Source organism: Ictidomys tridecemlineatus, chromosome 1 (assembly GCF_052094955.1).
Source record: "Ictidomys tridecemlineatus isolate mIctTri1 chromosome 1, mIctTri1.hap1, whole genome shotgun sequence".
NCBI lineage: Eukaryota > Metazoa > Chordata > Mammalia > Rodentia > Sciuridae > Ictidomys > Ictidomys tridecemlineatus.
In genome coordinates, this window is record NC_135477.1 from 129,890,188 (window position 1) to 129,916,011 (window position 25,824).

A 25,824-nucleotide genomic window follows, 5' to 3' on the forward strand; every position below is an offset into this window, starting at 1 on the left:
GTGAAGGGAGATACATGAACTCTCAGGTGCTGGTGCATGTTTGTGGGGTCCTGTTCTGGCCCTTACCATATCTGTGCAGGAAAACAGTTAATGATGGTTCCCATTTCAGAATAGGAGAGATTTTTGTGCAGATGAGGAACTAATCAGTGCTTAGCAGCCAGCATGGGGGCAGGCGAGTAGATAGATGATGTTCATTTCTACGTTCTTCTCTCAGGGACAGTGTCAGCCGGTCCAGCTGATAGCTCCAGTGAGGACACCTCCAGCTCCAGCGATGAGACAGATATGGAGGTAATTGCTACTCATCCACAGGAGTCACCCTCTCCAAGCCTCTGACCTTCCCAGGGGCCTGACTGGGACTTCAAATACCAATGGGCCCAGATCAGTTCAACAACTGGGCCAGGATCTGGCGAGGCTTTTTGGTGCATGGGGATTATAGGGATCCCAGTATTGATCATAGCTCAGGGTTCACGTAACTAGGGTTAGGGAAGGAGATGGGGTGAGCTTCCTGGGAGATGTGGCCTTGGAGCACAGTGGAAAGGGGGGGCATATTCCAAACAGGAAGAGAGGTAGGACCAAGGCCCCTGGGCAGAAGTGTCACTGTCATGTGTGGCCATGGGTGAGGCTGCTGAGAGTATTCCAGACCACTGGTGAATGCCCACCTAGGGCAGGACTCTGTGGCCTTGTCTCTTCTCTGAACTTTGACCTGGGAGAAGTCCTCAGAGGTCATTCCCTATATACTAAGTGTCAGGCCTTGGGAACACCTGGTGAGCCTGCCTCCACCAGGAAAGAGAAGGTTCCCAGATGTTTAGGCATAATGGGATCCATCCGTTACTTGAAGGGGAAGTGGAGAGCCATGAGAGCAGAAGCAGGAACCTGACCCTGATGAATAAACATGGGCAGAAGGGCAGCACATGCAGAGATGGAGGCAGAGAAAGCTCATGCTTTAAAGAATGTTGACCTGCAGCTTTGTGAGTGGGGGCCAGAATGTTACAAGATGCGGTCACACACAGGTGGGCAGGCCAGATCCACTATATGACCTGGAAGACCACCATGGGAGTTTAGGTTTTATTGCAGGGACTATGAGAGTCCATTACAGTGTTTTGGGAACAGAGGTTAAGGTGGCCTGAGTTATGTCTGCTCTCACAGGAAGACAGCCAAGGGTTCCAGCTGGGGCCTTTGTATAGACAAGCTGGGGGGCTGTTGGAATAACAGTAGCAGAGGATGCTAATGACTGGGATCAAGGTATCTAGTTTGAAAGCTGTTTTAGAGGGAGGACCAGCAGGAGTTAGGGGTGTTTTGTTGTTGTTGTTGTTGTCCAGGGTGCCATCCTCCATGAAGATTGAGGCCACTCCCATCAGCCCCAGGCCTGACCCCAAATTCCATCCTCACCAGGCCCTAGATATAGTCAGCTATAAGGATGCTCCTGATCCCATCACCCCAGGCTGGTCAAGGGAAAGGGGACTGCTAGTATTGGCAAACCAGTGCTGAGACAGGCAGCCTAAGTGGTCCAGGACCAGTGCAGAAATCAGTGGCAGTGAGGCAGAGTTTGAGACTGAGGACATGAATGACCCAGGGTCAGGTGGGGTCTTACAGAGCATAGTGGGGGCACTCCTGTAATCCCAGCAGCTTGGGAGGCAGACTGAGGATTATAAATTCAAGGTCAGCCTTGGCAACTTAGTGAGGTCCTAAACAACTCAGCAAGACCCTGTCTCTAAATAAAATATTTTTAAAAGGGCTGGGGATGTGGCTCAGTGGTTAAGCTTCCCTGGATTCAATCCCCAAAAAAATTTCTATCAGAATTTTAGAAATTAGAATTTTTAAGCTCACAGAAGGAATGTGCCCCAGCTGTAAGCCAGTGGCAAAACTGGCATTCAGATCCTGGCCCTCAGCAAGACCATGTCATCAGCAACATTAGATTAAGGGGCTGACGAAGATCAGCTCTCCTGAGAGGCTGGCTGCCCCTGTCCAAGCTGGAGCCTACGCATGCCATGTGCAGGACAAGCGTGGTGCTTGAGAGTTTGCCCTGGTTGGACACCAACCAGGAAAGACCCCTCCAGATGGGATTCCATCCAAGGCCTTTGTATTGACCTTGAGTGATTTGTATCTACCTGGAAAATGGGAGTCAAGATAATATCTGCCTCAAGGTACTGTTTGAAATTCAAATGAAGCACCTTCTGCACCTAAAGGGAAATGAAAGGGTTATTATGTATTTCCTCAGCCTCTGGGCTTTGGCCTAAAGGCATCACCAGAGGATTCTGTGTGTTCCAGGTGGAAACCTCTGGAAAACCAGCCCAGGTCAAAGCCTCACCAGCTGCCCCCAAGGAGTCTCCAGCAAAAAGGGCAGCCCCAAGGCCTGGGAAGATGGGGGATGTGACACCCCAGGTCAGAGAAAGTGCCCTGACCCCAGCCCAGGGGGCCAAGAAGCCAAAAGAGGAGTTGGAGAGCAGCGAGGAGTCATCTGAGAGTGATGAAGAGGTCCCTGCAGGGACACCCAACCAGGTGAGGCCCTGATGCCCACGGCCCCCAGTTTCTGGCAGAGCCACTGGGTGATGAACACCTCTGCCAGAAAAGACCCATGTGGAGCTGGGGAGAGGGAAGATAGCAGGGTGTTTGAGTTGACGGTCAAGGACAGCTGGGTAGCAGGCTTCAGCACCTGTGGACATTGCCCTTCTGGCCCATGCAGCACCCTAGAATGGCTAGTTCCCATAGATTGGGTCCTGCATCCTACTTCTGCCAGTGACCACACCACTTGCCTCAGTTTCCCTGTCTGGAAATGGGCTGTTGTCCTCATCTTAGCTAGTCCTGCTAAGAATGGTCTCTTTTGTAAAAATATTTATTTATAGACTAGTTGGACATAATACCTTTATTTTATTCATATATTTTTATGTGGTGCTGAGGATTGAACCCAGGGTCTCACATGTGCAAGGTGAGCGTTCTACCGCTGAGCCATAACCCCAGCCCAAGAACGGTCTTGAGCCCTTTTCAATTACCTTGTCCTCTGGCTCAGGTCAGAGTAGACAAATACCATGTTAGCTAACGGAATCCAGGTACCTTCCTCTGCTGCTGGGACCTTTCCCCTAAGGAATGGCCAGACCTACAGCCCCCAAGGCTCTGGACACATCCCAGGGGCAAGGTGGAGGGTTTGCAAAGCCCTTGGAATCAGAGCAAGAGGAAGACAGGAGAGCAAGTTATGTTAGTGAAAGGAGGCTGAGGCTAAGAGATTGCCTTGCAGACAAAGCCCTGGGTTCAGTCCCCAGCTCTGAAAAGAAAGGAAAGGAAGGCAGGGCACATAAGAATGACAAAATCAAATTAAATGGCTCCCAGGAGGAGAGATCTGAGTCAAGACCTAGCTTGAAGAAGGACATCTTCAGGAAGGAAGGTCATTCTAGGCAGGAAGCAGAGCCTGTGCCCAGGCCTCGAGGTGGGATTAGGAGTAGGAAGAGACCGGTCTGAGTGTGCCTGCTGCTGCTTCCCAGCTCAGGGCCCTTCCTCTGTGCCCAAAGACTAGTGAGGACCACATGGCTATCCACTTTTCAGAAGGAGCCCAGGTGTGTCTTTTTTACAGAAACTACATTCTCCTTGTTGGTTCAAAAAATTGAAAGGAAGTGATCCAAACAAAGGCCACCTGGAATAACTGGTTCTTAGATCAGAGCCACCTATTTTCGGGGGTGGGCTGGGGGGTTGACCCAGGGCTGCGTGGCCTGGACATTTCATGGGGAGACAGAAAAGCCACCAGGCAACACAGAGAGAGCCCGAGAGCAGAGAGAAGAGCAAAGATAGAGGAGCCACAGATGGGGAGGCAGGCTGGGGGTCTCAGCAACCACTGGGGCCTCTGGGCTTTGGCCTAAAGGCATCGTCAGAGGATCTTTAGAAGAAGGAGAGTCACCTGCCCCATCTTGTTCACTAGGTAAAGGCCACTGAGAAAACCCTCCAGGCTAGAGCTGCCCCAGCCTCTGCCAAGGGGATCCCCGGGAAAGGGGCCACTACAGTAACCCCAGGGAAGGCAGGGCCTGTTGCTACCCAGACTAAGGTGGGAAAACCGAAGGAGGAGTCGGAGAGCAGCAGTGAGGAAGAGTCTGACAGCGAGGAGGACAACCCAGCCGCCACTGCCCTGCTTCAGGTACAGCCGAGGAGGGACACCTGGCAATCTGGGCTCTCCCGAAGGTCTCCATGGACTTATTCTCCTACCCTATGCTGGGCTTCAGCCACTTACCATCTTGCCCTGTGGTGTCACTGGCCTGTCAGTTCTTCCATGTACACACCCACACCCTGACTCTCCCCACCACTGTCTCACTGCAGGCAAAGCCCTCAGAGAAGAGTCCTCAGGTCAGGGCTGTCTCAACCCCTGCCAAGGAGTCTCCCAGGAAAGGGGCCCCTCCAGTGCCTCCTGGGAAAACAGGGCCTGCTGCCATCAAGGCTTCGGCAGGGAAGCCAGAGGAGGACTCGGACAGCAGCAGTGAGGACTCAGACAGTGAGAGGACACCAGTAGCCATGACCCTCACTGTGAACCCTGCTCAGGTGAGGCTGAAGGACACCCTGCCTAGAAAGATCTCCTGTAGACTTGTGCATCCCCCTCAGAGCACCTTTCCCTGATCTTGTCCTTTGTCACTCCCAGGCAAAGTCCCTGGGGAAAAACCTCCAGATGAAACCTGCCTCAACTGTGGTTCAGGGACCTCTAGGGAAAGGCATAAGCCCGGTAGTCCCTGCAGCCCAGGTGAAGAAGGTGGAGAAGGCTTCGGAGAGCAGCAGTGAGGAGTCGGACAGTGAGGAGGAAGCCCCACCAGCGACTTTGGCCCAGGTGAGGTCCATCTGCCAGGCCTTTCCATTCTCAGTGTGGGAGCCTGCATGGCCTGCCATCCCCTGTCCCCTGTCCCCTCTGCTACGACTCTGCTTGCTGTCTTTGTCTTTGCACACATCACCCCTTGGGCTCCCTCTCCTGATCCCATGTGTCTCACTCAGGCCAAGCTCTCCGGGAAAACCACCCCGGTCAGACCTGCCTCAGGTTCTGCCAAGGGACACTTGGGGAAAGTAGCTGCCCCAGCACCCCCACAGAAGGCAGGGCCTGGGGTCAGCCAGGTCAAGGCTGAAAGGTCCAAGGAAGACTCCGAGAGCAGCGAGACATCTTCTGACAGTGAGGAAGAGGCATCGGCAGCTGTGACTCCAGCCCAGGTAAGGCTGGGCGCTGAGGCAGCTATTCATCCTGACTGGATCGCCCTGACCTCCAGCCTGCAAGTCGGCATATGGGTTCTGGCTGGCGCAGGGAAGAGCAATGGGGCTGTACCTCAGAATCCAGGAACCTTCTCTAATTTATCTTCATTATCATTGTCCCCACAGGCAAAACCAGCTTTGAAAACTCCTCAGACCAAGGCTTCCCCCAAGAAAGGCACTCCCATTACCCCTGTATCTTCCAAGATCCCCCCAGTGCACGTGGGCACCCCAGCTCCCTGGAAAGCAGGAACCATGACTTCCTCCTCGTCCCCAGCTGTGGCCTGGAGTACCCAGAAGCCAGAGGAGGATTCCTCTTCGAGCAGTGAAGAGGAGTCGGAGGAGGAGGGGAAGTCTGCTTGTGTAGCAGCCGTGGCACAGGTGAGACCCGTGTAGGCCTGCCAGCTCAGGGCTGGCCCCGTGGTGCTCTCTGGGCTCCTGCGAGACCCCTCTTCCTTCCTTCATTCCAGGTGAAGTCTGTGGGGAAAGGCCTCCAAGCGAGAGCTGCATTGGTACCCACCAAAGCGCCCTCCGGGCAAGGAACTGCCCCAGCACCCCCTCGGAAGACAGGGCCTTCAGTTTCCCAGGTTAGAGCTCAGGATTCTGAAGACTCTGAGAGCAGTGAGGAGGAGGCTGCCACTCCAGCACCGGTGAGGCCTAGGAGGAGCCAGTGGCACCACCTGCCCTAGGCCCAGGCCAGGTCTAAGGGTGGGCTCGCCTGGGGCCACTCTTGCTCGCTTCTCGCAATAGCCCCAGGATGGCCTCCACCAGTCCCACTCCCCACCAGGCTCTCCAAAGCTTTTCTGCCCAGCAGAACTCCAGGGTCTCTGTGGCCCTGTGAGCTCCCATAAGGTTCCAATGCTTTTCCACGTGCTATGTCGAGTACCCACCCTGCCAGGAGCACTCCTGGGCTGGGGTTGCTGAGGCCCTGGCCCTGAAAGAGGTCTCCCCCACCAGCAGGGTGTGGACATACATAGGCACGTGTCCTTCCAGCAGGGTGAGGCAAGGTTACAGTAGAGGATGTGTGCCTGGACTAGCAGAGTAAGGAAGTTACATCCGGGGGTTTTCAGAAATGGCATCTAAGCCAGGGGCTAGAAGTCGCCCTTGAAGTGTCGGGTAGAGGATTCTGGACAGAGAAAGCAGCCTGTTCAAAGACCAGATGGGGAGGTTAGGGGAGCACACCTGGCTTGGGTACTGCACATCTGTCTGGTGGCAGGGGTAGATGGCAAGGGTTTGGAGCCACACTTCCTGGTTCAAGTTCCAGCTCCTGTCCTAGCATGTGTTTTAGTCTATGGGGCCTCTCATTGGACTACTGTGTGTCACCACCAGCCCTCCCGGATGGGTGAGACGGGGTGGATCTCACCTGCTGCACCCAGCAGAGCCCCTGCATCTGGCAAGTTCTCACCTGGGTTATGTGCAGGTGGCCAGGCTGATGTGCAGCAGAATTCAGTGTGGCCTCCCGCCCCAAAGAGTGGGAAGCAGTAAAGAGTTCCTACCCCCTCTACACCCCCACTTTTATTATTTTTCATTGTCGCTCTTGGTGTTTTTCAATAATCACTCAGATATTAGTCATTTCTTCTTTTTCTGTACTAGATACATTTATTTAATCTTCTGTCCCCTGCTTACTGTTGACTTGTGGCACCCAAGGTCCCGGGATTCCTCCACCGTGGTTTCAGGCTCTGCAGGGGTCCCTTCCAGGGCCAGCAGGCTCCTCCCCTTCCTCCTAGCTGCAGACACGTTGCAGATCCAGTGCCTCCGGGTTTCATTGTGCAGATCGCTTAAGTATTTGTCTTCCCATTTGAGCCTCCCACCTGTACCATGAGGTGGGCGTTTTATTTTTATTCTTTGAACCATGGGTTATTTAGAAGTGGGTTGTTGAATTTCCAAATATCTGGGATTACCCAGGTTTCTTTCTGTTGTTGATTTCTAATTTGATCGCACTGTGGTTGGAGAACAGATTTTGTATGATTTCAGTCCCTTTTTTTATGTGTTGAGACTTGTCGGGTCAGGGTGGCCCTTGCAGCTTCTGTCCTTTTTCTCATGTCTGTATAAAAGCCAAGACCCTCTTAGGTGACAGGAGCTCTGTGCTGGTGAACTCTCAGCCTGAGGAGCTGGCAAGCTCTCACCTGGGTTATGTGCAGGTAGCCTTCTCCTTTCTGAAGTCCTGACTCTTCATTCCACTCACTTTCATGCACATGAGGGGCACTGGGGTAGGGTATCTTCTGACACTGACCAGATGACATCTCTGAATGAGCCAGGGCTTTGAGATGCTGACAATGCCAGGCCTACTGCTATACTTCTGGCAAGGATCTCTGGAAATTTCCTTTATCACTCTCTGTAAGATCTGCATTTGCCCAAGACCCAGACAGACATTTTGGAAATGGTTTCTGCCTTGTTCTATTATCCTCAGTACCTGGCTCCCTCCTCATAGATTAATATGGCTGCTCAAACTCCGTTTATTACTTCAGCATTCCAGCCAGCAGGGAGGCAGAGAAATGTTACCTACCCTTTATGGTCCTCAACTTTTACCTAACTGAAAGGGAATCTAGAAGGCACCTTGGTTCTAGATAGGCTTATGCTTAGTTCCCACAAAGAAAAATGCTTATGGTAATGAATTTGAGTGTTTCACATGTGCCAGGCACTATGTCAAACAAACACAGAATTTCCTACTTAATCTCACAATAACCCTATAGGTGGGGTTATTTTCCTCATTTTACAGAAGAGGAAATTGGGGCCCAGTGAGATCAAGTGCTTTCACATTCACACAGCTATTAAATGAAAGAACCCAAATCTGAGCTCAGGATCTGACTACAGAATGCACATTCTGCCTGCGCATGTCACCTGCTCCTGTAACTTCCTCTTCTCCTTCCAGGTGAAGGCCTTGGGGAACACCGTTCAGGCCAAAGCCAGCCCAGCTCCCATTAGAGCGTCTTCAGCCAAAGGCACATCAGCCCCCGGGAAAGTGCTTACTGCAGTTGCTCCAGCCAAACAGGGGTCCCCGGCCAAGGCAAGTGGGGCCAGGAGCCACAAGAAGTATCAGGAGTTAGGGCAGAAAGGACAACCAAGCAGTGGCCCCAGCCTGCACAAGGCCCTGCCTGGGCAGGGGTGACCTTGGGAGTCATACCATGGGGAACTGAAAGGAGCTATGCTGTTCCCCTGTGTCTCCAGTACCATAATCTCCTCCCAATTCAGGGGAAGCCATCAGCGAGAACCCCCCAGAACAGCACCGTCACAATGAAGGGCCAGGCATCGGTGGTCACCACGGGAAAGGCAGTGGCCGGAGCAGCCCAGACCCAGAAGGGGTCCGTTGGCAGGGCAGAGGAGGAGGACTCAGAGAGCAGCGAGGAGGAGTCAGACAGTGAGGAGGAGGAGGTGGCACCAGCACAGGTGGGCCAGGGTGCTGGGTGGGGAGCACCCCTGTGCTTTACTGTCTGTGCCAGGAGCCACAGGCATGCTCCAAGCCCAGCCCCTGCAAGGGCCACAGCCCCTCTTTGCCCATCCACCTCCTCATCTTCACACATTCCCTGTCTCTCTGCCCTCCATCGCTCTCTCACTGCAGGCGAAGCCCTTGGAAAATAAACTCCAACAAGTCAGGAATGCCTCAGGCCCTGCCAAGGGTTCCCCCATGAAAGGGGCTCCTTCAGCTCCCCCTAAGTCTGCATCCGCCCAGGCCCCACCGGGGAAGCAGGAGGATGATTCAGACAGCAGCAGCGAGGAGTCCGATAGTGAGGGAGAGACACCAGCAGCCGTGACCCCGGCCCAGGTAAGACCTGCAGGCCTCCAAGGCACCGCCATCCACTCCTCAGTTGGAACTCAAGTTCAGGGCCAGGTGGAGAAAGAAGAGCACAGTAAGGCTCTGGCTCTAGGGTCCCTTCCTTTACTGCTGTCCTCCATGTCCTTTAGATGTCATCTGCTGTAAATCCCTCAAACCAAGGTCTCCCCAATGAAGGGTGTCCGAGGCTCGAGCAGATATCTGTGCAAGTTCAGTTCAGCAGCTGCTTTTAAGGCACAGAGGTTTGGACTGTGGTGCAGGGATCATGAGGTCTGGCGGGGTAGAGGAAGTCATATCCTAGGCCTCAGAGGCAGGTGCGTCTCCCAAGGGAAGTCCCAGCTAGCTTAGTGTGGAGCCTTGGTCCTGGGGAGTTGGGAGAGAGGAAATGAGAAATGACCTTTTATCAGGACAATTTTCTCTGATTATAGAAGGCAGCAGGACTAGCTATGTCCTACAGAAACTTAAGGTGACAGATTCTAGTTAGGGCTCAGGCACGTTATGGAAGTGGTTGACACTGGCCTGACAGAAGTGTAAACGATGGCAACTGACGCTGAGCCTTGGGAATAGGAGAGACCATAGGTATGTAGCAAAATTAGAACCAACTGGAGGGACGGCCCTATTATAAAACTACCAGTTGTGACCTTGTAGAAATGTACCCTCATTATGGCCAAATCTTCCTTTTCTTGAAGGAAGCCAGAAATCACTCCTGGCCAAGTTTCATCTCTTAGATTTCCATTTTCTTCATAAGTAAAACAAACATCAAGAACTGTGTTAGATGCTCCTAGGTTTGACCTCTGCCTTTGTGAATGGAAGGCATTGGCCCTCCCCTCAAGGAGCCTGTAGTATGTAGGGCGAGACAGGTGACTGGATCATGGAAGAATGTTCTGGTAGTGCTCTTATCTTCTGGAGTGAGGAAACAGGTCTGTGAGAGGCCAGAGGCAAGTATGGTTGAACTGAGCTAAAAGGAAGATCAGACATGCCCAGGCACAGGTGGAGATGTGAACTTCACAAAGCAGTGTGTGCAGCCGATGGACCCAAGGGCAGGTGGTCAGTAAAGGCACTGTCTCACAGGCAGCATCCTTCCTGTTGCTTGCCACTGGTAACATACATGGAGGGTCTAGATCCCAGGCGAAGACATGGATCCCAGTCATATACTGACCTGTGCAGCTTTTTGATTCATAAGTTTTTGGTGAGTTGCTGTGTCAGTCATGGTGTCCCAGGCTGCAGGAGAAAACCCAGTTCAGAAGGGCTTTAGCACTAAGGGACCAGTTCTTCAGCTTCCCTGATGACCCACTAGCCTCTTGGTCATAGCAGGGCTGAAGCATCTCCTGAAGAGCTGCAAACATTCCTAGCAGACCCCTTCTCAGGTCTCCTTATCCAGATTTCAGGCTGGTGGTGCCCAAGCCCTCTCCCTGATCATTGATGAGGGGCCTGTAGTTCTCATGAGCGCCACCAGAGCAGAGTCAGAATCCGTAAGGAAGATTGATAGGCATCGCTGCTGGGGAAGCAGCGTGTTGTAGTTGCCCCATTTAAAAATTGGGAAGCTGGAGCCAGAGCTGTTAGTACATACCCATAATCCTAGCAGTTTCTGAGGCTGAGGCTGGAAGATAACAAATTCAAAGCCAGCCTCAGCACAGTGAGACCCTAGCAACTTAGAGAAATCCTTAAAAAGGAGTAGGAATATTGCACAGTGGTTAAGGACCCCTGGGTTCAATCCCAGGTACCCCCCCCCAAAAAAAAAAATTGGGAAGCTGGGTGCGGTGGCACATGCCTGTAATTCCAACAAAGGAGGCTGAGGCAGGAGGATGGCAAGTTCTAGGCCAGACTTGGCAACTTAAATGGCAATTCAAAGATGAAAAGGCCTAAGGACAAGGCTCAGTGATAAAGCTCCCCTGGGTTCAATCCCTAGTACTGAAAAAGACAAAAATAAGAAAAGTTAAAATTGGGAAATGCTTCATACAAATCAGGTTCTTTTAGCTCCTCCTGAGGAATCAAGGGCTCAGGCACACCCAATGCTTCTTGTGGCTGAACTGAGTAATGACAGATAGAGTCTCTATCCTGGTAGGTAGCATGGAGCTGCCCTCTGGCCTAACTGCAGGGCCCCTTCAGACAGCCCCTCATGCCTGGCCTGGCCGGGAGGGATGGCGGCCAGCAGGCCACTTTTAGCTGGGGGTGTTAGAACCACATATGAGCTGTGCTGAGACCACTGACCTACAACCTCGCCCCAGGCTACAGGCCACCAGCACCACAGCCCCCAGGTTTTAGCTGTGACTAAGTCATACACACCTTTCCAGTTCAGAGTCAGGTCTGGAAGAAGGTAAGTAGATGGAGATATATGTCCAGTGGCTGTGGGGCATGCCTGGCCAGCAGGTGTCCCCTTTGTGTGGGTATGCAGAATGGAGTTGTGCCATCTTCCCCAGAGAGCCAGAACACAAGAGAGGCATTGTCACTAGCTGTGTTCCCCCTCAGCTCATACCCCTTCCCCATCATGTTCTTGCCTCCTCAGAAGGATGGTACCTCCAAGACTGCCAGAGGCAAGGCCCTGACCTCAGGACCCACTGAGAATGCAGAGGTGTCCTCAGACAGCAGTGGCGAAGAGCTGCCATCAAGCCAGGTAGGCAGCACCTGGTCCGAAGACACGCCAGGCCCAGCTCAGCAGGGGTGGTGAACTGGGGGTGGGGTGCAGATCTTGCCACAGGGAAAACTTGCCACTTTTAAACGGCACTTCACAGTTTCCAGAGCTCTCTCTGACACATTCATCTGGACAGTAACCCCATGAGGCAGGCGGCAGAGAAAGTTGAACACACAGGCTTCCAAGCAGGTTAGCGGAGGGTAGAGGCCAGGTCCACTCCTACAAGCCCTAGGCCCCAGCAAATGCTTTGACCTTCCTGAGGCTTGGCTTTTCAGTAGTAAAATGGATGGGGTCATTAACGGTGCCTGTCTCCTCATCTATACTGATGCAAGTACCTCAAGTCCTTGGCACAATCCTCTGCCTGTGCCAGAATGCCTGTGATTGTCAGGAGAGCAGGTGGCATTGCCCCATTTGACACTTCAGGAATGGAGGCCCTGAGAGTTGAAGCAATTTCCCCAGAGTCTCAGGAAGACGGCTGAGAAGGGCACAAACACTGGCTCCTGGCCCCTGTGTGTTCTTGTCCTGGCTTGGGACCTGAGCTTCTCAGGGCTCATCAGAATTCCATGGCCTCGCCCAAGACCCCAACCTGAGCAACTGTGGCACCTTAGCATGCTCTGCTGCACCCCTGGTGTTCCTTAGACAACATCCCCAAGGGAGGGACCAAACCCATCTTCTCTCTGACTTCAGAGGCCAAGGGAGCTTGACTGCTGGGGCCTAAATTTTCACATGAACCCAGGCCTTTCTAGCAGCCTCGCCAGAGCTGCTGGAATCCTGCAGCCCCCACACCAGTGGGCCTGCTTCACCACTGTCCTTCTGTATCAGGTGTCAGTCTGTCACTGAGGTTCTCCTGACGGCTGCTTGCACACCTTCACCAAAACCATGGTGAAAAATTAATGTTTTTGGTCCCTCCCTGTGTGCCAGGGATTGTACTGAACCCCATTTTGAGTTATTCTGTTTAATCCCCACAAGAACTCTGAGGGAAATTCCTTTTGTTATTTGTATTTTAAGGAGGGGAATGAGACTCAGAGTTGAGCAGCCTATCCCATCCATTTGAACCCAGGCCATGCTCCCTGGCCCTGTCTGGACATTTCTCTGGGGCTTGGGCTGTGCCCCTGGCTCGCTGTGGAGCTTTGTGAAGTCTCCTTCTTGGGGGCTCAGAACAGCTGGGAGGGAGGGGCCCCTCTGCGTTTCCCTGCGGGGGCTGGCTAACACAATTAAAATGAACATCATGCTTAAACTGAACCATTTAATTGGTACGTTAGTCCTGAAGATTCTGGAGCCCCTGTTTGAAAAGCAGAAGGGAAAATAGTCGGCAGTTTGTGCATTCCCCAGGGAAGATTGGGAAGACAGGCACTTCCTGGGGAAGCTATGGCCTCCGCCTAGCTGGGGGACGTTAAGCTTCTCAGTCCTCAGTCCCTTAATTATGATTACTATCATTATTAAGCATTTATCAAACATTTTGCTATTGGCAGTTTTTGCTGTTTTTCTTATTAGCCCACCAACCTAGCAAGAGCTTGATACCAGGGTTGTGGGCTGAGCCCCAGGCTCCAATCCCAGTCCCCTGGCTGCACCTCTGCCATGTTGTGTAGAGCAGGGGCCTCGGCTAGGGCCTTCGCTGCAGCCTGGCTTGGGTGCTGATTAGAAGGAAAGTGGTAGGTGTGTGAGGCAATGCATGCATTAAATAGCTCAAGGGAGCCATTCCACGACACATGTGTGTCACGGCATGGATGTGCACCAAGAGCATATGTGGTTTTTACCTACCAGCTTAATTAATTTTTTTGAAAGTGTCACTTTATTATTGTGCCAAAACAACAAAAGACATAAGTCCTGCCCTCAGAGTTTCAGAGAGGAGAAACCTGTCAGAAACTAAGGGTGTTAAATTAAAGCCTGGCATGCTGGGTACTAGGAGGAGCTCCTGGCTGGTCCCTAGAGAACTAACTTCCAATTCTGCATTTTAGAGCATTTTGCTGGTCACCCTGAGCAAAGTCTTTGGACCTCAGCCTTTTCAACCTCTGGGGCAAGGCTCAAAACTCAAAATTCTCAGCCCCAAATAGTGGCATTTCTTAGTCCCCTAGGGTAGGACTGGCCCAGATTCTGCTACCTGATCCATGGACAGGTTTTTGTGTTGTTTTTGAGGTGCTGGGGATGAGCCCAGGGACTCCTGTGCTCAGTACTCCTCTTACCAATGAGCTACACTTCCACTCCACAGGCAGTTTTGGCAGGGACTCCTGGAGCAATCATGCCTTTGTGACTGTGTCCCATGCTGGGGTCTGCAGCCTGAGCCACCAGCCCCACCTGGCCCCAGACTTGCTGAGTGAGGACACAAGCTGTGACCTCCACTTTAACAGGCCACAGGTGCTGCCCAGGAAGCCTCTGGCTTCTTCCCACGGGCACCAGAGCATGAGTGGGAAGGGAGCCCCTGGACTCCTTCTGGTCCTTAGTATGCTGCACCTATAGGTGCAGCCATGGGCTCGAGCAGGACAATGACTCTCAAGGAGCTTCTCTAACCAGAACAGGAGCCCCTGCCTGAGCTGATGTGCAGTGCCCCCATCCCAGTGAGTGACCGACAGGGATTACTATTTGTTCTTTCAACAGGTGAGAAACTAGGTCTCCGGGCTTCTGTGGCTTGACCACACAGGGTTGTCATGGCAAAGGCAGGCACAGAAAGGGGTGTCCCCTGCACCCTTGGTGATATAGCCCTCCTCTTTGAACTCTCCAGACCTGATTCTTGCTCTCCTGCTTAGAATAGTACCGGGCTGTGGGCCCCTTGTGGCCCAGCCGCCCTCTGCATCCGGGCCCCTGCACCACCTCCCTCCCACAGCCCAGCGGCCGGGCCGGGCCAGGCCGGGGTGGCGTGGGCCGGTGGAGCTGGGAGGAGGCTCTGCTGCTGCGCTGCTTTTAACATCCCGAGACGCTATTGTTTGCCTCAGTGGGTTCGTTGCCTCTCTTGGTCCCCGACAATCTGTTCTTCTGTCTTCTCACATATATATAGAACCCCCTCCCTCCACTGCAAGCCTTCTCCCACTTTGCATCCTTCTCTTTTTCATCACGTGGGAAGGAAGGCTCTGGAAGTGGCAGATCAGAGCAGCCGTGGGGGAGGCTGTTTGGCAGGGGTAGGAAGGGCCTAAGCCCAGCAGAGCTTCCACCCTCGGGCAGGCACCTTTCTGCTTACTTTTTACTTTACCTCTCTCAGCACAGCACCTTGAGGGATACAGAATGACAAGTCAGGCCCACGAGGTGGGCAGCGTGGTGTGTCAAACAGAGACCCAACCCAGCCCCAGGTCTAACTGCCCCTCACCCAGGCCTCAGGCACCTCCCCCTCCTGTCCTGAATTGCCCCACTAGCCAGAGCAGGAACAGACCTTAGGTTAGTGCTGACATTTCCAAAGTGGAAAGTAGGTGTCCCCGTCCTTGGCTCATGGCTCTCCCTGCTCTCCTTAGTTGGGGGCTTTTAGGAGGAAGCAGACCTGGATTCCCCTGGTGTACGGGTGGCATATTCTAGGAGCTGCAGTTCCTAGCCAGACTGGCCTGCACAATACCAGTGAGCTGCTGTTGCTACCTGCTTTTCCTGTCACTCTCTCATTGGGACATTGAGAGCCCACCCAAAGGTGAGGCAGTGTAAAGAACTCCACAGCCAGCCCAGTCTCTGCAGTCACACCCACTGGTCAGGCTGGCTCCGAGCACATCCCCGCTCACCTCCCAGCACCCTGGCCACTTTGAAGCTGGTCTCAGGCCTGTCATCTCATCCACTAGGATTTCAGTGTGCCGGTCTGAATGAGGTCTCTTTTTTCTTCCTTTTAAGCACAACCATGATTGTATATCACAGCTAAAAAAACTGACCTATCCAGACAAGCGTTCTCATTTCCCCAATTATCTCATGAATGGTATTTTTTATATTTGATGTGTTCAGATAAGATTCCAAATAAGGGCCACACGCTGCATTAGGTTATTAATCCCTTTAAATCTTAATCCCGTCGTTCTTTCCCACCCAACCACCCTTGTTTTCCTCATGTATTTTATGTATTGAAACTAGGTCAGTGTAGCTGGGGCTGTAGCCTGGGCCACATCTCAAGGACGTGTCAGAGTTGCTGCAATGGGGAGAGCTAGACTCTAAGCACCTTCCTGGGGAACCTTACATTATGGCCAGGTCACTGTGGAAAAGACTTTAGGGCTCCCCCTCACCAGGTCTCTAAAGTCAGCCAGGGAAAAGAAGGCTCAGTTGAACACTGTGGCCCTGGCTTTGCTTCTAGCAGGCTATGATGGTGGGCACTCCTTCCCTTTCTGGACTTGTAGCTTGTAGACCTCCCACCTGTGAGTGTAACTGATACTGCTGTCCTCGGGGGTTCACTGTCAGGGTCAGGTGGGCTCCTGTGAACTGTGAAGTGTTGTGCTGGGTCTTGGAAGGTGCCCTGGGATGGGTGTGGGCTGGGAGTGCCCTAGGCAGCTAGAGTGGCCTCTGTGCCCAGCTGCGCCTGCGCTTCTTGGACCCCTTTGCCTTACAAAGTTCCTGTCTTCCTCTTTCCCTGGCCAAGCCTTTAATCACCGGGGGGTGTGTTCTGTTTTTGTTTTTCAAGGTGATTAAACCCCCTCTGATTTTTGTCGACCCTAATCGTAGTCCAGCTGGCCCACCTGCTACTCCTGCACAGGCCCAAGCTGCGAACACCCTGAGGAAGGCCCGGGTCTCAGATGGCACTGCCCGGCACTCCTCCTCCGAGAGCGAGGATGAAGACCTGATCCCCGCCACACAGTCCTCCACTCCTGGTGAGTGCCCCGCACCCAGTGCCGAGTGCCCTGCTTCACCTGCCAGGCTCAGCTGGGTGGAGCTGCTGGCAATGACCCCATTGAGGCGAAAGGGGACAGAACTCTGGTCGAGTTGCATGGCCAGGGATTGGTCAGGGACCAGGTGTCTAGGCCCTGCATTGTCACTCTGATGAAGGGCTAACTCACTATCAACAGAAGGTAGGACCAGATCTGGGGTGTCCTTGATTTAAAAGAATCTGTGATTTTATCAATAACAATAAAAAATGGCTGTTACTCTTTTTTTTTTTTTTTTTTAAGAGAGTGAGAGAGGAGAGGGAGAGAGAGAGAGAGAGAATTTCTAATATTTATTTTTTAGTTCTCGGCGGACACAACATCTTTGTTGGTATGTGGTGCTGAGGATCGAACCCGGGCCGCACGCATGCCAGGCGAGCACGCTACCACTTGAGCCACATCCCCATTACTCTTATTGTTATTATAACACTTTAATGAGGAAATCATACCTAATTCTGGAAAGGTAATTAAGAAATGATATAATGAGCTGGGGTTGTGGCTCAGTGGTAGAGTGCTTGCCTAGCATGTGTGAGGCCCTGAGATCGATTCTTAGCACCGCATATAAATAAAAATAAAGGTCCATTGGCAACTAAAAAATATATTTTTTAAAAAACCATAATATATTTAGCACAAAAGAAAAACTACCAGCTAGGCACCTGGTACCCACCTATAATCCCCACTATAGAGACTGAGGCAGGAGAATTGCAGTTCAAGGCCAATTTGGGCAACTTAGTAAAACCCTGTCTCAAAATTTAGAAGTCTGGGGATGTAGCTCATTGGTAGAGCTCTTGTCTAGCATATGTGAGGCTCTAGGTTTAACTCAGTACCACAAAAAAAAAGGAAGAAGAAAAAATATCACCTATAACCCCACTGCCTGCATCTCAAATATTATTACTTCTAACGTTTCTCTGCTGCTGACTTGACTGAAGCCTAAGACACACCTGTGTTTCTAAAGTAGACCATACTGTACATAGTGCTTATCATCTCCAGTGGGTATGTTGTGACATTGAAGGTTTGTCAGTACATATTTATGGTGTGGTTCCTACTGGTTACAAGACAGTACCACATTCCACTCTGCCAGCACCATGTCAGAAGAGACAGGGGTTTGTCTTGGGCTCTGACAAGCTGCTCTCCGGTGAACTCTAGAACAGCCTGTGCAAATATCTGGGTGACTCTCAGGAGAGACCATTTTACATGAGGAGTCTCTGGTACCAGTGTTCTAGCACATGGCTCAGTTGTAGCAGCCTGACTGGCCGAGAGGAGAGGACATGAGGAAAAAGTGGGGGTCACTGCCATAGCAGCCATTGGATGTCCCTGAGCTGTGTCAGATGACAGGCCCCTGCCTGGAATGCTTGGAGTATGGAGTGAAACCTCTTTCTGTGGAAGGCCTACGCACAGCACTGGGTCCCCAGATGGGCTGGTGACTGGGTTGTGCCACCACTGAGGAGGCCATGGGGTTTCTGTATCCTAATATGCTCCTGTCCTGTATTTCAGCTATTAAGACCAATGTGATTGTGCCCACTGCCCATGCACGGACGACTCCCAGAGCCAACAGCAGGGAGGAGTCCAGTCGGACATCAGAAAGCAAGAAACAGGAGGCAGCAGCCACTCAGGTACCTGATGGACCGGGAGGAAGGGCAGCTGGATTCCACTGCAGTGGCTATCTCCCACCCCCAATAGCATTGGCCTCATAGCCAGAGGCCTTCCTGGCCTTCAGACTATAGACCTGATGCCAGATTCCCTGGCAAGTCATTTTTGTATTGTTAGGAATTGCTTTTATAGGGTATGGTGGCACACACTGTAATCCCAATGAATCAGAAGGCTGAGGCAGGAGGATCACAAATTTGAGGCCAACCTCAGCAACTTAGCAAGCCTCTAAGCAGCTTAGGGAGACTCTGTCTCTAAATAAAAATGAAAGGGGCTGGGGATGTATCTCAGTGGTAAAGCAGCCCTGGGTTCAATCACGAGTACCCCAAACAGAAAACAGAATCAGAAATGCTTTCAGGGAACCCACAGCTGAACAGGGCCAACTTCACTCTGGAGTCCTTCGTCAGCTTTTTCAGCATGGTGAAGCTTCTGATTTATTTTCTTTCTCCCACCTTTGAAATGCCATGAACAAAAGTTGCCCTTCACAATGTGTAGAACAATCCCTTTAGCATTCTTCCCAGCCTTCACCATTTTTAGTGCATTGTTATTTGACCCTTGCCTGAATCTAAAAATGCAGTGACCCACTGTTCAGAAGATAAAACTGAGCACACATCCCCACCTGGGCTGTGGTTTGATCAGAATTAGGCAGGGCCAAAACCCAGATATCCTTTCAGCCTTATTGATTTGTTATCCCATTGAGAAGGAGCTGTTCACTGCACCCCACCCAGTTCTTCTTGAGAGGGTGAGAGAAAGTTGCCATGCACCTAGGGGGCAGTGCCAACTTGGAGGGGCTGATGTGCCACCCACCCACTGGGTACACACAAGCTATACCTCAAGAATGGCCTCTGGAAGGAGAGGGTGTGTGCTGGCTCGGTGGGTAACCAGCCCGTGATCACTACACCCCCAAAGCCCATACCTGTTTGGCCACTCAGCCAGTAGATGGTGCTGACCATCTGCCCTTGCCAGACACGGCGATAGCAGGAACAAGACAGGGAGGGCCCCTGTCCTCATGGAGTTCTCAAGCCAGTCGGGAAGCAACCATTAGACAAGGAAATCAAATAGAAACAAGTTCCCCACCAACTGTTTGATGCTATGAAGGAAACAGAACATAAACTAGGGAATAGTGAGTGATCTGCTTTAGGAAGGATGGGCAGGGAAGCCCCCCTGAGGAGGTGAGCTGGGGGCACCCTGCAGATTGGGAAGTTGAAGTTCTTGCTCCCTGCCTGTTGGTGGGTGCAGAAAGTAGGGGGACCCCCAGCTAGAGGTATATCCTGAAGAGGGTGCGAGTTAGAGTGGGCATCAGGTGGGACCAAGCTACTTCCCTTTCTTGCTGGGAACTCTCTCTCTACTGTAAGAACAAGGTGATTTTCTCATAACCTTAAACCTGCCACCCATCTTTCTACCCAAATGGTGACATTGCCCCTCTAATTGCTGCTCGTCCCCAACTCTAGCCCCATGATTCTTGGTACTTGGGTCCCTTCTTACCCCAGCCAGACAGGGTCTGACTAGGCATGACCTAGATGGCATCCCAGTTACCCATTGGTCTCAGAGCTGCCCCTCACTGTCCATAGGTGGCAAAGCGGAACTCAGCTTCCCTCCCGCTGACACAGGCCGCCCTGAAAGTCCTCGCCCACAAAGCAAATGAAGCCCAGCCTCCTGCCAGGACCCAGTCTTCAAGTGAGGTGAGCTGGGAAGCAGAGTTACCAGACCTACCACAAGGAGGGCCCAACCCTGAGTCCCAGGACTTACCTCCCTGGATCTCCGTGGGCTGGTGTGTAAGGAGGAACTACAGTGTTCACCCTGGAGAGCTGCGGGAAGGATCCAGGAGGCCACCTGTGTGGCCCTGATACAGTGCCCAGCCCGTTGTTGTGCTAAGCAGGCACCATACTGCTCCGCGTGACCTTCCACTCTTTCTTTCACCAAATTAGGTTGACAGTGCTGTGGGAGCACTCACTGTGACTCATCCCCAGAGCTCCCCTGTCCAGAACAGAGTGAACAACAAGCTCAAACAACCCAAGCCTCCTGCAGGCCAGCAGGCCACAGCCACACCCTCGGGCCACTCCAAAGCCAAAGCCCCTGGGGGCTCAGACGACAGCGAGGACAGCAGCGACAGCTCTTCAGGGAGCGAGGACACTAGGGGACCTCAGACAGCCAAGTCAATCCCCAGGCTAGGTGAGGGTGCTAGGAGGGCAGGTCCAGCGCAGGGGTGGGATGCAGCCTGGTAGAACCCTGGGCTTTGGCCTCAGCTCTGTGTCCCAGCTTAATCTGAGACCTTGGCCATGTTATCCCATGTTGGGCCTCGGTTTACCCATTTATCCAGCCCCCTGAGGAAATCTGTCCAAATGATTTCAAAACCCTGACTCTTGTTGAACTGCTGGTAGCTTCTTGGTATCAGACTCCTCTTATTGACTCCCCTAACTCCCAAGACCAGGCTTCCCCACAAGGGAAAGCAGGGGATATAAGTGGGGCCTTGGGAGCTGGAGATGAAGGCCGTGAATAACATAATGTAGCAGGACCTTCCACAGGGAGGGCCCAACCCTGAGTCCTTGGGTGGAGGGATGGGGGGACTTAGACCTGGCATCTCAGGCCTCTGAAGGGTTCACTCTGCCTAACTGACAAGGACCACCAGGGCCCTAAACAGGATACCTTTGCTTTTCTAGTAGGTCCAACCCCTTCTAAGAAGGAGACTTTGGTGGAGGAGACTACAGAAGGGTCCAGCGAGGATGAAGTGGTGGCCCCTTCCCAGGTAACTGCCAGGAAGAGGGCAGGCTGCTCATAGGGTCGGGCTGGACTCTTAGACCAGTTAAACCAGGTGTCCTTCAGGTCAGACATCTGGCCCCCTCCTCTTGCCCTGGGCAAAATCCTGCCTGCAAAGGAACCAGGCGACTGGGCATGATGGTGCACACCTGTTTTCCCAGTGATTTGAGAAGGTGAGGCAGGAGGTCCGTAAGTTCAAAGCCAGCCTTAGCAACTTTGTGAAACCCTGTTTCTAAATAAAACATAAAAAAGCACTGGGGATGTGGCTCAGTGGTTAAGCGCCCCTAGGTTCAATCCCCCAAAAAAAGAAAGAGCCAGGCAAGCTCCTACCCCAATCCCTAGGAGCCCAAGCAGTTAACCTCTGGGTCTGTGATTCTAGGTGATTCCCAGACAAAAAACATTTCTTAACCAGGTTTCTTCAAGGTTCCTCTCTCTGTACATGGCAAGTGCTGATGACTTTTGTGTTTGCATTCATAATAAGAAATTTCCTTTTTGGATGTACTTGTCTAACATGTGTATTGATCAAGGAGTTCACAAAGTGCACTGAAGCACCCCGGGGCTCAGTGCCCACTCAGTCTGCCTCAGCAGGGTAGGCCTGAGCGCCTTGGCTGGTACCCTCACAGCAGGTCATGCTTCTGGGCGGGGTGGGTGGGCTTGCAGCCTCTTTCACACTGGGCTTCTTCAGTCTCTCCTCTCAGGTTATGTGACCCCGGGGCTGACCCTGGCCAATTCCCAGGCTTCAAAGGTGACTCCAAAGCCAGACTCCAGCCCCTTGGTTTCCTCTGCTCTGGCAAAAAAAGATGACCCAGACGGCAAACTGGAGTCTCAGCAGGCAGACACTGTTTCCCTTAAAACAGGTAAGTCAAGGGACATTAGGACATGGAAGGACATGGCAGTGGGCCTCCTTTTGTCCTCCTGCAGCAACGGTGCCACTAACATGGTCCTGTCTGCCACCAGGGCTCTCCAAATGAGGGGCTTTGGTCTCCAGTGAAACCTTCTCATAGTGCAAGTGGGGCCCACCCTGAGGTATCTGGCTCCATGGGCAGCCCAGGAGCCAGGTGTGTCTAGCTAGAGGAAGCAGCACTCTTTTTTTTTTTTTTTTGGAGTGCTGGGGATGGAACCCAGGGCCTTATGTGTGTGAGGCAAGCACTCTATTAACTGAGCTATGTCCCCAGTCTGGAAGCAGCTCCTTGACTTGTGAAATAGACCTTGCTCTTTCCAGCCATCCCCGTTGACTATTCTTCCCAACACAGGATTATGATGTGGGGTATAGGCACTGAGGATGATTCAGACAGAAGACTGGAAGCCTGTTTGCAGGAATTGGCAATGGACCAGCCCAGAGCCACTCTAAAGCACTGACAATCCCCAGACCACCCTGGGTTTTGTTTCTTTTCTTTTTTTTTTGGTGCTGGTGATTGAACCCAGGGCCTCATGCTTTCCAGGCAAGCGCTCTACCACTGAGCCACATCTCTAGCCCACCCTGGGTTTCTAAACATGTCTAAAACAGGCCCTGTAGAGGGTGGTGCTCCAGGGCATGTCAAGGTATGGCTGCAGAAAATAGTCACATGGACTTTGGAGGGCAGACTGGAGGGAATTATGGGCACAGTCAGGCCCACTGCATGCTGCAGGGAGTAGCCCCCAACCCAGTGTGACATGGATGTTTGCCTTTATCCCTCCTCAAAGCAGTCACCTCCAGAGCCAAACCACTGAGCCCTCTTCCAGAGCACAGCAGGTAAGAGCTTTATGCCTGCTTAGCCCAGAATGGAGTAGAGCCCTGTCCAGGCCAGAGGCAGTGGCAAGGCCCAGTCTTTGGGCTTTAAGTAGCAGTTTCGCATGCTGGGTCAGAAGCGGAGTCGTTGCTCACTTTCCTCCCCAGTGTTCTCTTTGTGAGAGGCGGGTGTGACAAGGAGACATTTTAGAGGGGGCTGTGGAAGGTTTTTTTTACACGTGTAGTCAGCACACAATTATCAAAGGCAAGCAGAGGCGTGGAAAATTCTAAACAAAGGCTGCACCAGAAGTCACTCTGGCAGGCAGTAAACCTACTTAGTCAGCCACCACTTGTGCACCCAGTGCCCCCACCAGCAGCCTAGAATCCTGGCCTAGAAGGGCCAAGGGCCCCCTGTGTCGATGGATTATGAATTGAGCGTCTACAAGCCCTTTGCTTTTATTTAAATCTATAGCTTATAATAGAGAGACTTCATTATTCATCCATTTCCTCATTTTACAAGCAGGGAAATAGCCCTTGAGAGGAGCTGGGTCCTGGCTAGAGTCACTGAGGTTGGTGGTCAAGTCAGACTCGGAGACCAGATCTGACCCAGCTCTGGACTCCTGGCTACACGATACCGTCTCCCTTCTGTTTGCTCTTTTATCTCATGGTAGATTTCAGGGCCTCACATCAACATCTGGGTTCATTGTCCATCCCTCACCCTAATTTGAGTTGAGTTTTGTATGAAAAGACAAAAGAGCTCTAAGTTGAAAGCAAGGTCCAGGTATGGGGAACGCAAGGACTCTGGAGACGAGATGGGACAGAGTGACCACTGGACCTTGCCTTCCCGTCTATACCCCTGCAAGAGGAGGAGCTGTCTTTCCTTGCATCCTCTCAGCGCTCACCATAGATATTTGTCCTCAGCTTCCCCAGATCCGTGACTCCAACTCCTCTCTCCACAGGTAAAAAGGAAGCCACCTCAGGTACCACCTCTGAAAAGCCCAGGAAGGAAGCCCCGAGCTCCACAGACTCCACACAGGGACTGCAGAGCAACATTGCCCAGCACTTCCAGGGGGCGCCCTGGCCCCTGAGTGAGGCCCAGGTGCAGGCCTCAGTGATGAAGGTCCTGAAGGAGCTACTGGAGCAGGAAAGGAAGAAGGCCACAGATGCCGCCAAGGACAGTAGCCGGAAAGGCCGGAAACGGAAGCTGTCAGGAGACCAGTCAGCCACCAGAGCCCCCAAGAGCAAAAAGAAGAAGCAGCTAGTGTCCGAGGAAGGCGGGGAGAGCGTTGTTTCTTCAGAAAAGGCCTCCAGGACTTCCAAAGGGAAAAAGAGAGACAGAGCAAGTGGCAACACAAAGGAGAAGAAGGGGAAAGGACCTTCCGGCTCCCATGGGGCCAGGGACCAGCCAGAAGGGGAGCTGGGGATGGTGAAGGTTGAGGGTAGAGATCAAAGTGACCCAAAAAGCAAAAAAGAGAAGAAGAAATCTGATAAAAGTAAGTAAGATCTTGCTTCCCTAGGCCCATGCTGAGGGCGGCAACTCTTGGTCTCTTCCCCATGCACAAGGAGATCCCTGGATGGATCTTCCAGGGTCTTGGGGGCAAAGCCGGAAAAGATTCCAGAGCACCTGGGCCAGAGCTGCGAGCCAGCTCCCCAAAGCCCAGAATGTTCCCTTAGTATCTGACAGTCACATTCATTTTCAGCTTCAGGCTTCTAGAAGATCCAGGCTCAGGCTGCAGCCTGACAAGGGCAGAGAATGGTGTCCTGTGCCTCTTTGGCCCATGTCAGATTTTGGAAGAGCCTGTTTCTCCCACCAGCTCTGGGGTGCAAAATGGACCATAACACCTGAGCCCTCATCATCTCTCTAGAACTCGGTTTCCTATTCATTGAGACCTGTGCTAGAGTCTGCACTCATAGGTCCTCGTCAGTCCTTGTGCCAGCACAAGAGGTATTTCATTCCCATTTTGCAGATGGAGAACTGAGGCTCGGAGAAGGAGGATGCTCAGGGTCAGGGGGTTTCACCGCAGCAAACAAGCAACCCTCTTGTGCTGCACCAGTGGTGGTAGAGGAATACAGGAGACGGGTAGATGCCTAATGCCTCCAGGGCAAAGGCAGGGTGGCCCTCAGAGCAGGACGCTTGACCCTTTGGTGCTCAGTACTGTATTAGGTTCCCACTTTCCTGTCAAAATAACTGGGAGGTTTTGTTGTTTTTTCTTTCTTTCCTTCTTTTTTTTTTTTTTTTTTTGTGTGTGTGTGTGTGGCGGGGGGTGGTTGGGGATGAAACCCAGGGCTTCATGCATGCTAGGCAAGCATCCTACTACAGAATCACGTCCCCAGCCCTGTGAGGGAATTTTTTAAATGAGTTAATTTAGGGCCAGGGATATAGCTCAGTGGTAGAGCATTTACCTAGCATGCGTGAGGCCTTGGGTTTCATCCCCAGCACTGCCCGCCCACCCCCCCAAAAAATAGTAATAATGATAATAATAATTGAGTTAATTTAAAGAAAATTAGTCTTAGTCCAAGTGGTCCATGGATGAAGAAGGCATGAGGCTGGTTTTGAAGGACAGGTGTCCTGGCCCCACCCTGGCTGTGTTGATGGCTTGCTGGGCTGTGGGGAGAGCTGAGCACCAGCCAGGAGGAGCAGGCCCTGGAACCCTGGAGTCCTGCCCGCCCCTATACCTCCAGCATGGCCCAGCACTCAGGATTAAAATCTGTTGTTCAAGAAACTTCCTTTCTTCCTTCAGGTAAAAAAGACAAGGACAAAAAGGAAAAAAAGAAGAAAGCAAAAAAGGCCTCAACCAAAGACCCTGACTCACTGCTTCAGAAGAAAAAGAAGAAAAAGGTAAAATGAGTTCCTGCAGCGTCTCAGACCGAAAAAGGGACCCAAACCCAGTTCCCAGGGTGAATGTTAGCCCTTTGCACACCCAGACACGTCCCTGCCCTCTCCATTCTTGACTCTAAAGGGGGATCTTGTGAGAAAGAGCCAGAAGGGACTATTCCTAGCCTCTGGAAGCCACAGAAGTGGTCCTGTCTCATCTATGAGGTGGAGAATGAGGGGGGATAGGGATGAAGGAAAGGGATACCCCCAGAGGTCAGGGAGACCCACATGGGCTGTCACAGACTTTCAGGTGAGAAGAAACAGGACTTGGGCTACATGTACCCAGCTGGCAGGCTTTCCCTACTGAGGAAATTCTCATAGCCATCTGCTCTACTTGTGGAGCAGCAGGGTTCGAGGGCTGATGGCCTGAGCGGGGTCTATGCTATGGCCAGAGCCTCAGCCCCTCAGGCAGGATGG

At 52.3% G+C, this 25,824-nt stretch overlaps 1 protein-coding gene across 3 annotated transcripts in view; it reads left to right on the forward strand.

Annotated features, from left to right (window-relative positions):
- Tcof1 (treacle ribosome biogenesis factor 1) overlaps positions 1 to 25,824 on the forward strand; it is a 35,988-nt gene that overhangs the window by 9,188 nt on the left and 976 nt on the right. Inside the window, exons 6-25 of one of the 3 annotated variants that reach the window (XM_021725675.3) lie at positions 215 to 288; positions 2,269 to 2,499; positions 3,908 to 4,120; positions 4,300 to 4,518; positions 4,616 to 4,798; positions 4,960 to 5,169; positions 5,335 to 5,586; positions 5,676 to 5,855; positions 8,078 to 8,212; positions 8,398 to 8,592; positions 8,765 to 8,968; positions 11,484 to 11,591; positions 16,183 to 16,369; positions 17,915 to 18,033; positions 19,639 to 19,749; positions 19,996 to 20,239; positions 20,728 to 20,813; positions 21,510 to 21,681; positions 23,492 to 24,025; positions 25,274 to 25,371. In XM_021725675.3, the coding sequence (XP_021581350.2) occupies positions 215 to 288; positions 2,269 to 2,499; positions 3,908 to 4,120; positions 4,300 to 4,518; positions 4,616 to 4,798; positions 4,960 to 5,169; positions 5,335 to 5,586; positions 5,676 to 5,855; positions 8,078 to 8,212; positions 8,398 to 8,592; positions 8,765 to 8,968; positions 11,484 to 11,591; positions 16,183 to 16,369; positions 17,915 to 18,033; positions 19,639 to 19,749; positions 19,996 to 20,239; positions 20,728 to 20,813; positions 21,510 to 21,681; positions 23,492 to 24,025; positions 25,274 to 25,371 (3,755 nt within the window). The remainder of the gene's footprint in view (positions 1 to 214; positions 289 to 2,268; positions 2,500 to 3,907; positions 4,121 to 4,299; positions 4,519 to 4,615; positions 4,799 to 4,959; positions 5,170 to 5,334; positions 5,587 to 5,675; positions 5,856 to 8,077; positions 8,213 to 8,397; positions 8,593 to 8,764; positions 8,969 to 11,483; positions 11,592 to 16,182; positions 16,370 to 17,914; positions 18,034 to 19,638; positions 19,750 to 19,995; positions 20,240 to 20,727; positions 20,814 to 21,509; positions 21,682 to 23,491; positions 24,026 to 25,273; positions 25,372 to 25,824) is intronic. The other 2 variants (XM_005324160.5, XM_021725676.3) reach the window with 2 other exon arrangements.